Here is a 14,563-nt window from a genome sequence, read left to right as displayed (position 1 = left end):
GTTTTCGGCAAACCTTGCCACTTGCCTGTCGAACTCGAGCATAGGGCATTTTGGGCGGTAAAGGAATGTAATATGGAGATGAACGCTGTTGGTGAAGCACGGAAACTTCATATCCAAGAGCTTGAGGAGATTCGCCGCAACGCTTACAATAGCGCACAAAATTATAAAGAGCGAACAAAAGCATTTCATGACAAGCGCATTTCACTTAAATCATTTTCCGTTGGGCAGAAAGTTCTCCTATTTAACTCAAAATTAAAAATTTTTGCAGGAAAACTTAAGTCCAAGTGGAGCGGACCATTTACCGTGATCAATGTTTTTCCTCATGGAGCCGTAGAAATTAAGGATAGCTCAGGTGCACAGTTTAAAGTCAATGGACAACGGCTAAAACCTTTCTTCGAGAGCACACCAATCGGACTAATTGAAGAAATCGGGTTGGAAGAGCCAAAAATTTGACAGGAAAATGTCGAGCTTAACGACGTTAAACAAAGCGCTAAATGGGAGGCAACCCATTTGTTTACTTTTCATCAATTTTAATTTTTTTTATTTCTATTTGTCGTTTGTTCAGACCCCTCCAGGCCCTAGAAGAGAACATCACGGAAAAACTTTCCTTCCTTTACCTCAACCGTGGCCGCTGTCGTCATTGATCAGGGGGAGTATCCTTTACCTTTCTTTGTTCTTAAATGTACTTTACATTTTTTTTTCTGTATTGGGACATACGATTAAGTGAGGGGGAGGGTAAAGGATGACATTAATTTCGCCTTACTTGTCATATTTGTTTGATGATATGTTTGTTTGAATTGATTAGAAGAACAACTCCTTTGTCATTGCTTGTCGCTAAGCATGTTATGATTATTTTAGTTCATAAAGATACTTGAATTCTAGTATGTTTGATAATCGAATAATATGAGTAAGTCCAATTTGACAACCCTTACAATTTGTCTTGATGTTGTTAGTTGAATTTCTCACCTAGCTTAATTAATTAGCCCATTTTGTGAGAACTTGAGCCTTTAGCATGTATGATTATATTTTCATGCTCCTTTTTCTTGCCTGAGAGTGTCAATTTGGACATTGGAATCTAGAACTTGTGGCTTGTATGCATTTTGAGATTACATTGGAATTTGATGGATTAATATGATTTAGGCATTAGGATTCGCCCTTTCTTTTCCCTTAATGAACCAAGTTGAAACCTAATCCCGTTTTCTTTGTTTTTACAAGATTTTAAACCCGAGCCTTTTCATTTATTCCTCTCTTCCACCCTTGACAAGACAAAGAGCATAAGTTTAAGGTTGTGAGATCATGTTCCACAAAAAAAAGACAAAAAAAAAGACAAAAAAGCAAAACAAAAAACAAAAAAAGCAAAAAAAAAAACAAAAAAAAGAAGAAATAATTCGAAAAAAAAGAAAAAAAGAAAAAAAGAAAAGAGAGAAAAAAAGTTAAAAAATAAAAATAAAAAAGTTTGATGATTTGTTCATTATAGCTACCTCTGCTTAGTTTGCTTATTATTGTTGCCTATGTTTTCTAAGGTTGTGGACATGATATAGTTACTTGTTGGGAAACTCTTGTCTTGATTTTCTTTAGCCTCATTTTAGCCTTATTCTCCACCTTTACCTAAGCCCCATTACACCCTTTATTAAAAGTCCTAATGATTTTTGCATCTCATTTCTTTAAAGTAGTGGAGAATTGATCTTGCCACAAGCCTATGGAAACCCTTATTCAAATTTTGACTTTGAGTGAATTTGATTTCTACACCCGAAACACTTTTAGTGATTTGAGTGCATCTTGGTAAGAATTGAGCTAAGGTTAGAATTTGATTGATAATTGATAGACAATGGTAAGGTTGAATGATTGTTCTTGCTTGCACCTATTCGTTTTGATTCATGTTTTATTCACGTCATTTTTTTGTGCACTTGAACTTTCATAACTTTGTTTAAGACTTGCAACGGTCTAGGAGAAAGATGATTAAGCTTTTGATTAATTTATTTCAAACATACTTGAGGGCAAGTATGAGACAAGTGAGGGGGAATTTGATGTACTCTTACATTTGACACTTTTTGCTTGTTAATTCCTTTGCCTTATGAATTTTTCACTACTTAATTCGTTGTATTTGATTTATTTCTTGTGTAGTGAACCCAATACTGGAAATGGCAACAAAAAGACGTAATCTGCAGTTTTTTTTCTTTTTATTCTGTCACGGCTGGAGTCGTGGGCACGACGCTTATTCTGTCGCGGCTGGAGTCGTGGGCACGACGCTGGGCACGACGCGGATCTGACGTGGCAAATCAAAAGTCAACACGGGAATATTCTGGAAACAACTTATCTTGATCTATTGACGTGATTTGAGGGATTTTGGATTTCATTTTCATAATTTTAAAGATATTATCTTATCTTTTTTTGATTAATTTTCCTTGTTGATTTGGGAATTTGAAGCCTATAAATACCCACCTTTGGGTAAGGCTAAGGGGATCTCTTGTCGTTTGTCCTTATTGCTACTTTGTTTTCATTTTTAATAAAATTTTCTTCTTTTGTTTTATTTCTACTTTACTTTATTTTATTTTATGTTTTTACATTATCAAAACATGTTAAGCATGATAATCAATATCATGCTTGGCTAATTTTTCTCAAGCCAAGAGCTAGTACGAATCAATTCCTCACGTGAGAATTGAATATTGCTTAAATCCCTTCGGGATACATTTTCGTCTTTCTGCTTAGATAGTTTGGCAATCGGCCTTACTAAAATTTTTAAACGTTTTTCAAATCAAAAAGGATCCGTTGGTCTGGAATCGTTTAATTTTACAGTTGGGAGGAAGGATCGGCCTGTGGCATTTCGACTTCCTATGAACACTCTTAGCGGCGGTCCGCTAAGGAAAGACGAGATCTGAAATGATTCTTGATAAGACAACTTCCGAGTTGGGCTTTTCCTGTTTTAAAACTAAGTATTTTAACGGCGATAGACGTGGTTGATTTACTTAAGAATCGACTTTCGAAGATAGACTTGGGAAGATCGGTTACATGAGAGAAAAGTAAGTTAAGATGGGTTGGGCCTCGTAGACTGTAACCGACATGAATCCCGGAGCAAAAATCTATTTTCGATGATCGTGGGAATTGACGAAACTAGCTCGAGGCAATTCTTATACTCGTGTTTATTCAACTTAATCTTTCATCTTCTTTACTTTATTGCTTTTATTTTAATACATCTTTCTTTGCACTTTTACTTGTTTATTTTATTTTCTTGTTACTTCTCAAATCACCTTTTTTTTATTTTCCATTTCAGCTCCTAAGTCGAGAACAAGAAATTTAATCAAAAATTCCATTAAACTCCCTGTGGATCGACCCTCTTCCACTATTCTACCTTTTTATTTATTTATTTTATTTTTGAAGAGGTTTATTTTACTTTGATAGGAAAAACGACGCTTGTCATCTCTGTTGCTTCTACTTGATTAGCATTCAAATCAACCAACAGCTTTCTAAGCCAAATTGCTTGATTAACAGCAGTAGCAGCTGCAATATACTCAGCCTCTACAGTGGATTGAGCTATTGTCTGTTGTTTCTTTGAACTCCAGCTAAAAACTCCTGAACCTAGAGTGAAGAAGTATCCTGATGTGCTCTTCATATCATCAACTGAGCCAGCCAAATCACTGTCTGAATAACCAACCAGCTTCAATTCTTCAGCTCTCTCAAGCATCACACCATAGCCTAAGGTTCCTTTGACATACCTTAAGACTCTTTTAGTAGCCTTGAAGTGAGCTATGTTGCAGTAATGCATGAACCTCGAGAGAAGGCTAACAGCATACATAATATCTGGCCTTGTTGCTGTTAAATAGAGTAGGCAACCAACCAAACTCCTGTACCCCTTTTCATCCACTCGATCATGCTCACTGGTGCTTGATAGTTTCTCTCCTAGTGCAACTGGAATGTTAGCAGACTTGCACTTTGACATGCTGAATTTGCTTAGAACTTTTAGTGCAAATGCTTGCTGGCTTATGAAAATGCCATGCTCATTCTGATTCACTTCCATACCAAGGAAGTAGGTTATTAAACCAAGATCAGTCATTTCGAACACATCTTGCATCTGCTTCTTAAAATCCTCAATTAACTCACTTCTGCAGCCAGTAACTAACAAGTCATCCACATAAAGTGAGACTATCAACAAGGTTTCTTTCTCAGCCTTCTTCACATAAAGTGTAGGCTCACTGATGCTCTTCACAAATCCCAGCCTTGACAGGTATGCATCAATCCTGTCATACCAGGCCCTTGGAGCCTGCTTTAGACCATACAAAGCCTTCTTAAGCTTGTAGACTTTATGTTCTTCACCAGCAACCTTAAATCCATCAAGTTGTTCTATGAAAATTTCTTCATCGAGAAATCCATTCAGAAATGTTTATTTAACATCTAATTGATGGACTTTCCATTGCTTCTGAGTAGCTAAGGCAAATAATAGCCTTATGGTGTCTAACCTTGCAACAGGTGCAAAGGTTTCAAAGAAATCAACTCCTTGTTGCTGACTGTGGCCCTTCACAACTAGCCTGGCCTTGTGCTTGTTCAGTGACCCATCTGCATTGTTCTTGGTCCTGAACACCCATTTGACACCAATAACTTTTTTATTTGCTGGCCTATCAACCAGCTCCCAAGTATCATTCTTATGGATCATCTTTAGTTCAGCTTCCATAGCTTCTTACCAGTAGCTCTCCCTTGCTGCTTCATCATAGCAAGAAGGCTCAACCATGGTTACAACACACCTTTCATAGATGTCTGCTAGTGTCCTAGTCCCTCTGACAGGTACATCACCATAATCACCTTCAGCTTCAGCTTCAATCTCAGCATGCTGCAAGTCAAGATCATTTTGGTCCTCCTCAAGCAAACTTGCATTAGTTCCATCCCATTTCCAGTAGCCTACTTCATTAAACTTCACATCTCTGCTCACTACAATTTTTTTGGTCAATGGATCAAAGATCCTATAACCCTTCTTCACACTGCTGTAGCCTACAAACACCCCTGGCATAGACCTTTTTTCAAGCTTAGTCCTTTTTTCTGCTGGAACCAGTGCATAGCACAAACAACCAAATACCTTCAAGTGTGACACTATTGGTTTTTGTCCAAACCAGGCTTCAAAGGGTGTTTTACCCCTCACTGCATTAGTTGGCAGTCTGTTCAGCAAGTAAACAGATGTGTTTACTGCCTCAGCCCAAAATTTGTTAGGCATTTTAGCCTCAAACAAAAGGCACCTGGCCATATCAAGAACTGTCTTGTTCTTCCTCTCACAAACACCATTTTGTTGTGGTGTGTAGATGGTTGTTAGTTGGTGTTGAATTCCAGCATCATCACATATCTTTTGGAACCTTTGAGACACATACTCAGTTCCATTATCTGACCTTAAGCTTTTCAGCTTGCAACTGGCTTGGTTCTCAACCAGTGCTTTGAAATTGCAAAAGAAGTTAGCAACTTTTGCTTTAGAAAGCCTACCCAACAGAATCTGGTGCAATCATCAATGAATAGTGCAAAATACCGTTGCCATTCAGGAAGGTGGTTTTCATAGGTCCACAGATGTCTGTATGGACCAGTTGGAGCCTCTCTTGAGCTCTCCATCTTTATTGACTGGAAAGGGCATTCTGGTCTGCTTGCCAAGTTGACATACTTCACACACATCCTTCTTTGGTTCAAGAAAAGATATGTCTTTTACCAGACTCATTTTGTGCAGCAGGCTAAGTGACTTGTAGTTCACATGGCCTAGCCTTCTATGCCACAAACTTGATTCATCAGCCTGAGCTACACATATCTTTGGTTCTAGCTGATTCACATCTAAAGTGAAGCGTCGATCATTCATGGCTACTGTTACTAACACCTGGTCAGCAGCATCTTTAATCACACAAACCTTGCCTTCAAAAATGAGAGAATACCCCTTCTCTAGTAGCTGACCAACACTCAGCAAATTTTGGTCAATGTCATGTACATAAAGAACCTCAAAGATGGTTTTGTTACCTGACTTTGTGCCAATCACAGCCTTGCCCTTGCCTTTGGCCTCTATGAGTTCACTATTGACGATTCTGACTTTGGACATGAAACTGGTGTCTAGCTCCCTGAACATACTTTTGTCTGAAGCCATATAATGAGTACATCCACTGTCAATCAACCAATTTTTGCTGACCTTACTTGAGCTTGCAAAACAAGAAGCTGTGAAGACATGCTTTTCCAGTGCTTCCACATCCTCAGTAGCCTGAGCTTGGTTCTGGTGCTGTGGCTGTGCTTTTGGCTTGTTTTTGCACACCTTTTCAATGTGTCCAAGCTGTTTGCAAACTCTACACTGAATGCCTGGTCTGTACCAGCAGTATTTTTCAAGGTGAGTAGTCTTCTTGCAATGAGCACAAGGTGGAAACTTCTTTTTAGCAGCATCCTTCTTCCCTTTCTCTTTCTTTTCTAGCCAAGGCTTCTTGCCTTTGTAACTTGAGCTTGAGCTTGAGCTTTCTCTACACCTGGCCTGAAAAGCTCCCTCAGAGTGCTCTTCCATTCTGTTTGCTCTTCTTTGCTCTTGTGCATAGAGAGCATTTATCAACTCTGTCAAGGGAATGGTTGATAGGTCCCTCGAGTCTTCTAAAGAAGAGATTTTTGATTCATACTTCTCTGGTAAGGTTGTTATGACTTTTCAACCACCCTTTGGTCACTAAACTCATCTCCAAGCAGTCTTATGTTGTTGACTGTGGCCATAATCCTGTCTGCATACTGCTTGATGGTATCTGAGTCCTCCATTCTTAGATTCTCCAAGTCCCTCCTCAAGTTGATCAGTTGTTGCTGCCTGGTCTTGTCTGACCCTTGAAACTCCTCCTTGAGTTTGTCTTAGGCCTGCTTTGGTGAGTCACAGGCCATTATCCTTGTGAAAATAACATCTGAAACTCCACTCTGAAGACACGACATGGCCTTGTACTTCTTGGCAGTGTCCTCACTATGCTGCCTGATTTGAGCTATGGTCGGATTAGCTCTCAAGGGAGGTGGCTCTGTGTCATTTAGAAAAACATTCCACAGGTCATGTGCCTGCAGATATGTCTTCATTTTCACAGCCCAAATATTGTAGTTTTCACCAGCAAAAACAGGTGGTGGTGGTGAAAAACTCATCTTTGCAGCAACCAAACAAGCCAACAAAAAATAGCTCCTGCTTCTTTTCTTTCAAACACTTGTCACTCACAAACAAAACACAACCAAGGCCCTCAAAGATAACAGGCTCTTGATACCATTTGTTGGGTTTTTCACACAGGAAGAAAAAACAGAACTAATTTACCCGGGTAAAATATGAAGCTCTTGTTGAAGCTAGAGCAACAAAGCAATAATTCCAGGTAAAATATGTGTTAAGTTTCAACCAAATAATCAATGAAAACAAAGCAAACAAATTTTGTGTTTGAAAGCTCAAAAAACAGAAGCAGAACTCAAAGGTTGAAGGAGAAAAAACTTAAGTTGACTTCTTCTCATTCATCTGAAAGTTTTAAAGATAAAATGTACATATATTAAGCTATTACATTGAAAAAGCAATAAATTTTTTGAAAAGTAGCTTGCACAAAAATAGTTCAATAGTAACCTGCTGACAGTCTAAAGCTGCTTAGTCCTTGACTCACTTTAAACAGACAAAACAAAAAAAGTTGTCAGAACAAATATAGGTCAACTGGTACAAAAACATACTTCATCCGGATAACATATGTTGTTTTGCATATTGCTGTACTTCATCCGGCTAACTTACATATGCTGTTTGTTGCCACCTTTTAACACTAACTCTTTGTACGTAACCTACTCCAGTTTAAATTTTTTAAAAAAAATAAATGGAGACCGAAAATTGTCCAATAAAAGTCTTTACAAAATAATGAATTATTCTCAAATCAAATGCACTTACACTGGAACTTCAAGGAAAGTGTGAGCAAAGACTTTTCATTTGCTTCTTACTCAAACATCGTCTGCTTATACTGGTGCTACTTAACTCTGCTCTCCTGACTTCTTCAGTAACCCAACCTAAATCTTCATTCATTTCCCTCAAAGCAAATAACAATTAGAAATGGGTTTTCAGTTAGCGCTTTACTTCGCCCTCCTACTCCTGATCCTGTTCCTGTTATGCCCAATATTACAAGCAGCAGAATCTCAAGAACCTGCCTGTGGAGAAGAAGTATGTGGAAATATTACAATTTCATCCCCTTTTGGAAGCCATAGCAGCTGCTATACTTATTCTTGGCTTAGAGTAACTTGCAACCAAACCCAAAATGGGAAAAAGCCTTTCATAAACGTAAATGGCATCGATCTGGAGGTACTTGGTTCCTTATATTCAAACGGTATTCTCATCCGCAATCCAGTTGCTTACATTAATTGTGATCATACAAACGAGGCTAGTGTGAGTGTGAATCTCTCAGGCACTCCCTTTTTCTTCTCAAGTGAGAGGAATTATTTCGGGTCAGTAGGTTGTGGAAATTTAGCTACTATTTTAAGTAACGAAGCTGACTCACTTGGCGGCTGCATTCAATCCAGGTGTGACGATGATGGTGCTTCTGAATCTGGCTGCATTACTTATATTACTGTAAATCTCACTTCCTATACTGTAAACATGACGGCCATGTATCCTGACAGCAACAGATGCGCATCTGCTTTCATCTATAGCCCGCACCGATTACTCAGTGGCATCAATATTGGAACCACGCATGTTCCCGCCGTGCTCAACTGGAAATCCAGCAATTGCGGAGACACAGGTCAGTCACGCGCTGTCACTTCAATTGCTTGGCTTTTATTTTTCGTCTTTTAGTTCAGTTAATATAATGATTTTGCTACTTGTTTAAAATCAGTCTTTAGAATAATATAAGTACGAAAAAAAGTTTTTAGGATCATTCATTTTGTATATTAATATTTTTCTTTTTAAAAAATTTACACCTAAAAGTTTTGTATTTTAAAAACTAGAATTAATACTTAAACGAGATTAAATTAAATTATTAATTTTTTAGAGGAGTTAAAATGTTTATGTTAATTTTTTTTTCTTTTGGGATAGGCAGAAAGGTGTAGTTTACTAAAATTTTCACTTAATCAGGGAGATTAAGGACACCGTTGGCTTCATGTTGGTTTGTTTTATATATTAAAATTTTTGTATTATGTGTAGATTCATTTCATAATTTACATAATTTTGTTTATAATGATTCTTTTTTAAATCTAATTTTTTTTAAATATTGAATATTAGTTCCTTAAAAAAATTTGGAATCATTAGTTTAAGTATTATATTCAATTAAGAAATTAATATTTAGAATAAAATTTACAGTGTATTATGTAAAGAGAGGATGGGTGTGAAAAAAAAAACTGCAACACAGATTTTCTTTTAAGTGGAATTCATTTTTTTTTAAAGGCAACTGTTTTTAATTAGAAATATTGATAATAAGAAAGTCTTTATAGAATTTAATGTCACAAGTAATACACAAATTTAATTAAAAATTTTAGTTAAGAGTAACCCTTTTCATTGGTAACTTCAATTTAGATCATTATATATATTTTTTTGAATAACGACATTGCTTTTATTTCTTAGAAACATTGGATGTTATTACATTTAGTAGACTTTGCAATTTACTCCCTATTTATTAACAGGATGCGAAAGACCAAGACTAGGACGTATCAACTTCAAACCCTACATGATAGAGGCATGTGGAAATTATGTTACTTTTCATTACCCTTTCAGAATGAAGGATCAAGATAATCCCAATGACTGGTTTAAAGTAAATTGCCGCAAAACTGCCAATGGGCAAAAACTGCCTTTCTTAACTATAAATGGCATGAATCTACAAATATTGGACTTTGATTATTTGTATGGCACCGTCGTGGTCAATCATCCAATAACTTACTTCAACTGTTGAAAAAACCATCACAAAAAAGGGATGAGTCTCAACCTAACTGGCACCCGCTTTTACTACTCACATTTCAACATTTTTTGGTCTTTAGGTTGCGGTAATTTAGTTACTGTTTTTTTGCAATGAAACGGATACTCTTATAAGCGGATGTTTGCAACCAAGTTATAGGATTAATAACGAGACTTCCTCTATTGCTGGTTGTCATATTAATATTCCTTGGGGTCTTAGTTCATTCTACATAAACATGACTAGTAGGGTTGATTCTAGTGATTATAAGAGGAAAAGATCATGCGGATTTGCTTCCATAATTTCAGACTATTATCTGACCTCCGTGTTAGACGATTTTAATATAAGCAATTGGACGCATATCCCAACACAACTGCAATGGGGCACACCAATATATGGAGTGTGCTATTTGAATGATAGTCTGGACACTTCTTGTACATCCGATGATGAATATTGTTGGTCGAGGTTGAGCTCTAATCATCTATGTGTGTGCATCAAGGATATCGGTGATATCTGTTATTCAAGGTTATGCGAAGGTACGAATTAATGTTTTTTTAGGGAACTTTTCTTCTTATATATTTATTATCTTTACTTATGAGAAAGGATTATAAGAAACTGTGATTCCACTTTATCTCTATCCATTTCCAATAAGAGAATGACAAATCATATTTTTTTCTCTTGATTTTCAGGTTTTTCCCCCTAAAAAAATTCGAATCCAACTAAAAATGTTCAAAATGAAGAGGAAAATATGATTTGTCATTCTCCTAATGAAAAGGGATAGTGATGGCGTGGAATCATGGTTTCATATAATCCCTTCGCCTTAACTTATATGTATACCTCGAAAAATTATTAAAATATATTTTTATATACAAATTAAATTATATTATTTTAAGGGTATTTTCATCTTTTTATATTTTTATATAAAATTCATAATAAATTTGACATGGTGAAATTTGAACATTTCACACAATAATTTTAAAATTTATCATTTCAACTAATGATTCATTCTATTCTTATATAAGCTGTAATTAAATATGTTTATTACATATTTTTTTCTGCTCACATCACGGGTGTGCATTAAAGTAGTACTATTATAAATAAAATTATGAAAAATTATGAAAATCAGTTACTTTTATAAAAACAACAAATATTTTTATGAAAGTATTTTTGTCATTTTACATTTTATGTAAAATCTAGAAAAATGAGTATAATAAAATTTGAACGAAGGCACCATGATAGCTAATATCTTAACTTTACCATTTCAATAAACTCCTATTTTTTATATCAATTTTTTTTATAAATAAATTGTTACATAATTTTTTTTTCACTTACATCATTAATGTGCCATAATCTAGTTATTATTGGTTGAGGTATATCATGACTAAAATATACTAATAAGTTGAAGATTGGACATACGAAATCATATTCAATAAAGTGTGTAAAATTTGAATATATATATACAAAAACAATTACATAAAAAATATGGGAAGTAATCCACTTATACTGGTGTAAAATTAAAGTTGTTTTACACTCTTTCATATCTCTTTATACTATTAATATTTTAACAATTCAACCGTTGAATTTATCGATATAATTGTACTTGTCATGCATATAAATTTTTGAATTGATCCGATATTTCTATCATATTGATCTACAATACTCAATATATTAATATATATTCAAGGACGGAATATTTTTTACATAAAACAAAAAATTGAAAATTTTTAATTTACATCAAATTTGACATGCATAATTTATATGAATAAAATATTAAATTCAACGGTTGAGTTTTCAAAATATTAACCTTCAATATATATTAATATATATATTAAAAAATTATCCATCCCTCTTATACAAAACTACTATACTTATTTGTTTTATGTTTCTATACAGCTAAATCTCTTTCTAATTTGAATGCACTTAATCACATTTGAAATAATTGGTTTTAATTGTTACAATAGCAATAATGCAATTAAACTAAAGCTGAATGAATTTTCCTTTTCATGTTTTAAATATATAATTTTTTCTATTTTGGCATGCATTACTAAATTAATATTTACTGAATTATATAGGTGAATGTATACGAGAGTCCCTCGATTATACGATTTAATTAAATTAATTTCTCTATTATTAGAAAGAATAAACTGAAACAGATTTATTATTTATTATTTAAAAATTTATTTACTTAATTAATTATTTTTAAAGTTTTTATGGTTTGTAAATGAAATATTTTGTTTGAAATTGAACATAGAAATTGAAAAAAATAATTTTCAAGATATTTTTTATATAATAAATGTTAAGTTGTTATAATTTAAACTTGTTTGATTTTTTTAATAGTATAGAGACTAAATTGATCCATTTAATAATAGAGGAACTAATTTGATTCAATCCATATAATATAAGGACCTCTCATATACTTTAACTGAATTATATGATTATAACCTTCTTTTTATTCATTTCATAAATGACAGTTCGGGAATGTGGATTTTATAAGTATTGCAGCATGCTTTGTTTGAATACTCCTAGCAACTATTGCTTCCCAGAGTCTTGCCCTCCTCATTATAAATTCAATAGTACGGGATTTCGTTGTGAGCGCAGAATACGGAATAAAAACAATTATAGCTTGACAAGCATTTTATTGTAGGTACGTGTTTGATTTTAAAGTGGAATCGTTATGGTTATTGAATTATGTCAATTCAAATAGTGATATATTTACCTTTGAATGTGTGATGCAGTAATAGTTATTTATCAGTACATTTGTAAAAGTTATATCAAAATAATGGATGGTGCAATAAGGTGCACTCATTGTTCATTTGAAATGAAGGGTTGTCAAATATAAATAAAACTTTATCGAAACATTTCATGGTTTTTTAACAAGTACGTTATTTTTCAAATTTATCTTTTAACTATTTTTCTTATATTTATATAGGTTGCAGCACTAGTGTTGGGACACTATTTCTACTACTCGCAACATGGAGTATGTACAAAGTTCTCAAAAAAAAACAAAAATTCACGCTGAAGCAGAAATACTTCAAAAGGAATGGAGGTTTGCTACTACAACAACATTTGTCTAGCAATGAAGGTAATGTTGACAAAATAAAGTTGTTTACTTCAAAAGAGATGGAAAAGGCGACCAATTATTATAATGAGAATCGAATCCTTGGTCAAGGAGGTCAAGGAACTGTTTATAAAGGAATGCTAATAGATGGAAGCATTGTGGCTATTAAGAAGTCCAAAATGGTGGAAGGAATGAAATTTGATGAAAAGAAGGTTGAACAGTTTATTAACGAGGTAATTATTTTATCTCAAATTAATCACAGGAATGTGGTTAAGCTTTTAGGGTGTTGTTTAGAAGCTGAAATTCCTCTATTGGTGTATGAGTTCATCCCAAATGGTACATTATACGATCTGATTCATAACCAAAATGAAGAATTACCATTGACATGGGAAATGCGTATACGAATTGCGATTGAAATTGCCAATGCCTTGTTCTATTTGCATTCAGCTGCTTCTGCTCCTATTTATCATCGAGACATCAAATCTAGTAACATACTTTTGGATGATAAATATAGGGCAAAAGTATCAGATTTTGGAACTTCAAGATCAGTTGCACTTGAACAAACACATCTAACCACTCGGGTGCAAGGAACTTTTGGATACATGGATCCGGAATATTTTCGATCAAGTCAATTCACAGAGAAGAGTGATGTTTATAGCTTTGGAGTTGTTCTTATTGAGCTTTTAACAGGACAAAACCCCATTTCTGCAGAACAATCAGAGCCAGTGAGAAGCTTGGTATCTTATTTTTTGCATTCAATGCAGGAGAATTCCTTATTTAACATTCTCGATCCAATGGTAGTAAAGGTTGGTCCAAAGCAGGAGATTATAGTTCTGGCTCTTCTAGCAAAAAGATGCTTGAATCTTAATGGAAAGAAAAGACCCACCATGAAAAAAGTAGCAATGGAGCTGGAGTTGATTAAAGCTTCAGGTGGAAATGTTATTGAAGACCATGGTGATGAAGAATCTGAAATAGATGACATAATCCATTCATGGGAGACCAATCCTAGTTGTTCAATGTCTAGGACAATTACAACCGACAGTGAAACTTTACCATTAAATTCAACTTTCTAGTTTCCAGCACTCCTGAAACAATTTCTCTTAGATTGATAGCCTTTAGCTTCACTATTTGTCAGACAGACGGAGTCTTGTGGTTGCCCAAAAATTCATACTTGTTTCGCTCAATGTTATTTGACCTCTTGAAGGCATTTATTATACAAGTTCTGGATATGTTTTCTTTTTTTTTTTTCTTTTGCTAAATCGATGAATTCATTAATAAAAATGACCTCCAAACAGCGATACAGAATTAGCTGGTTGTCCACCAACCATAAAACCATCCACATCTGGTTGTCCAGCTAATTTCTTGCAATTTGCTCCATTTATAGAACCTACATTTAATATGCAATCTCACGAGATATTACATTTAAAAATAATTATGATATTTAATTTTAAATTATTAATTAAAAATAAAATAAAATAAAATAAAAGTTGTGATAATTATACATTTAAAAATAATTATAAACTAATAGGAGTTGTGATAACTACATATTTAAAAATAATTAGAATTTAAATTGCAGTTATTAGTTAAAAAAATTATGCTAATTTCATAATAGAGTTGAATAGAAATATAAATATAAAGAATTTTTTTTAAT

At 34.2% G+C, this 14,563-nt stretch overlaps 1 protein-coding gene across 1 annotated transcript; it reads left to right on the top strand.

Annotated features, from left to right (window-relative positions):
* Positions 1–12,818: 12,818 nt before the first annotated feature.
* LOC107887892 (wall-associated receptor kinase-like 1) lies at positions 12,819–14,052 on the top strand. Its single transcript, XM_016812109.2, has one exon. It carries the CDS (start codon positions 12,834–12,836, stop codon positions 13,983–13,985), a length of 1,152 nt encoding a protein of 383 aa, XP_016667598.2. The 5' UTR covers positions 12,819–12,833; the 3' UTR covers positions 13,986–14,052.
* Positions 14,053–14,563: the final 511 nt, after the last annotated feature.

Source organism: Gossypium hirsutum, chromosome A09 (assembly GCF_007990345.1).
Source record: "Gossypium hirsutum isolate 1008001.06 chromosome A09, Gossypium_hirsutum_v2.1, whole genome shotgun sequence".
NCBI classification, from domain to species: Eukaryota; Viridiplantae; Streptophyta; class Magnoliopsida; order Malvales; family Malvaceae; genus Gossypium; species Gossypium hirsutum.
The sequence above is the reverse complement of the archived record's forward strand: the minus strand, read 5'-3'. Positions and strand labels throughout refer to the sequence as shown.

Bases quoted from the DNA above. Each gene is read 5' to 3' on its own strand.
- LOC107887892 (XM_016812109.2), top strand. From the start codon at position 12,834: ATGTACAAAGTTCTCAAAAAAAAACAAAAATTCACGCTGAAGCAGAAA.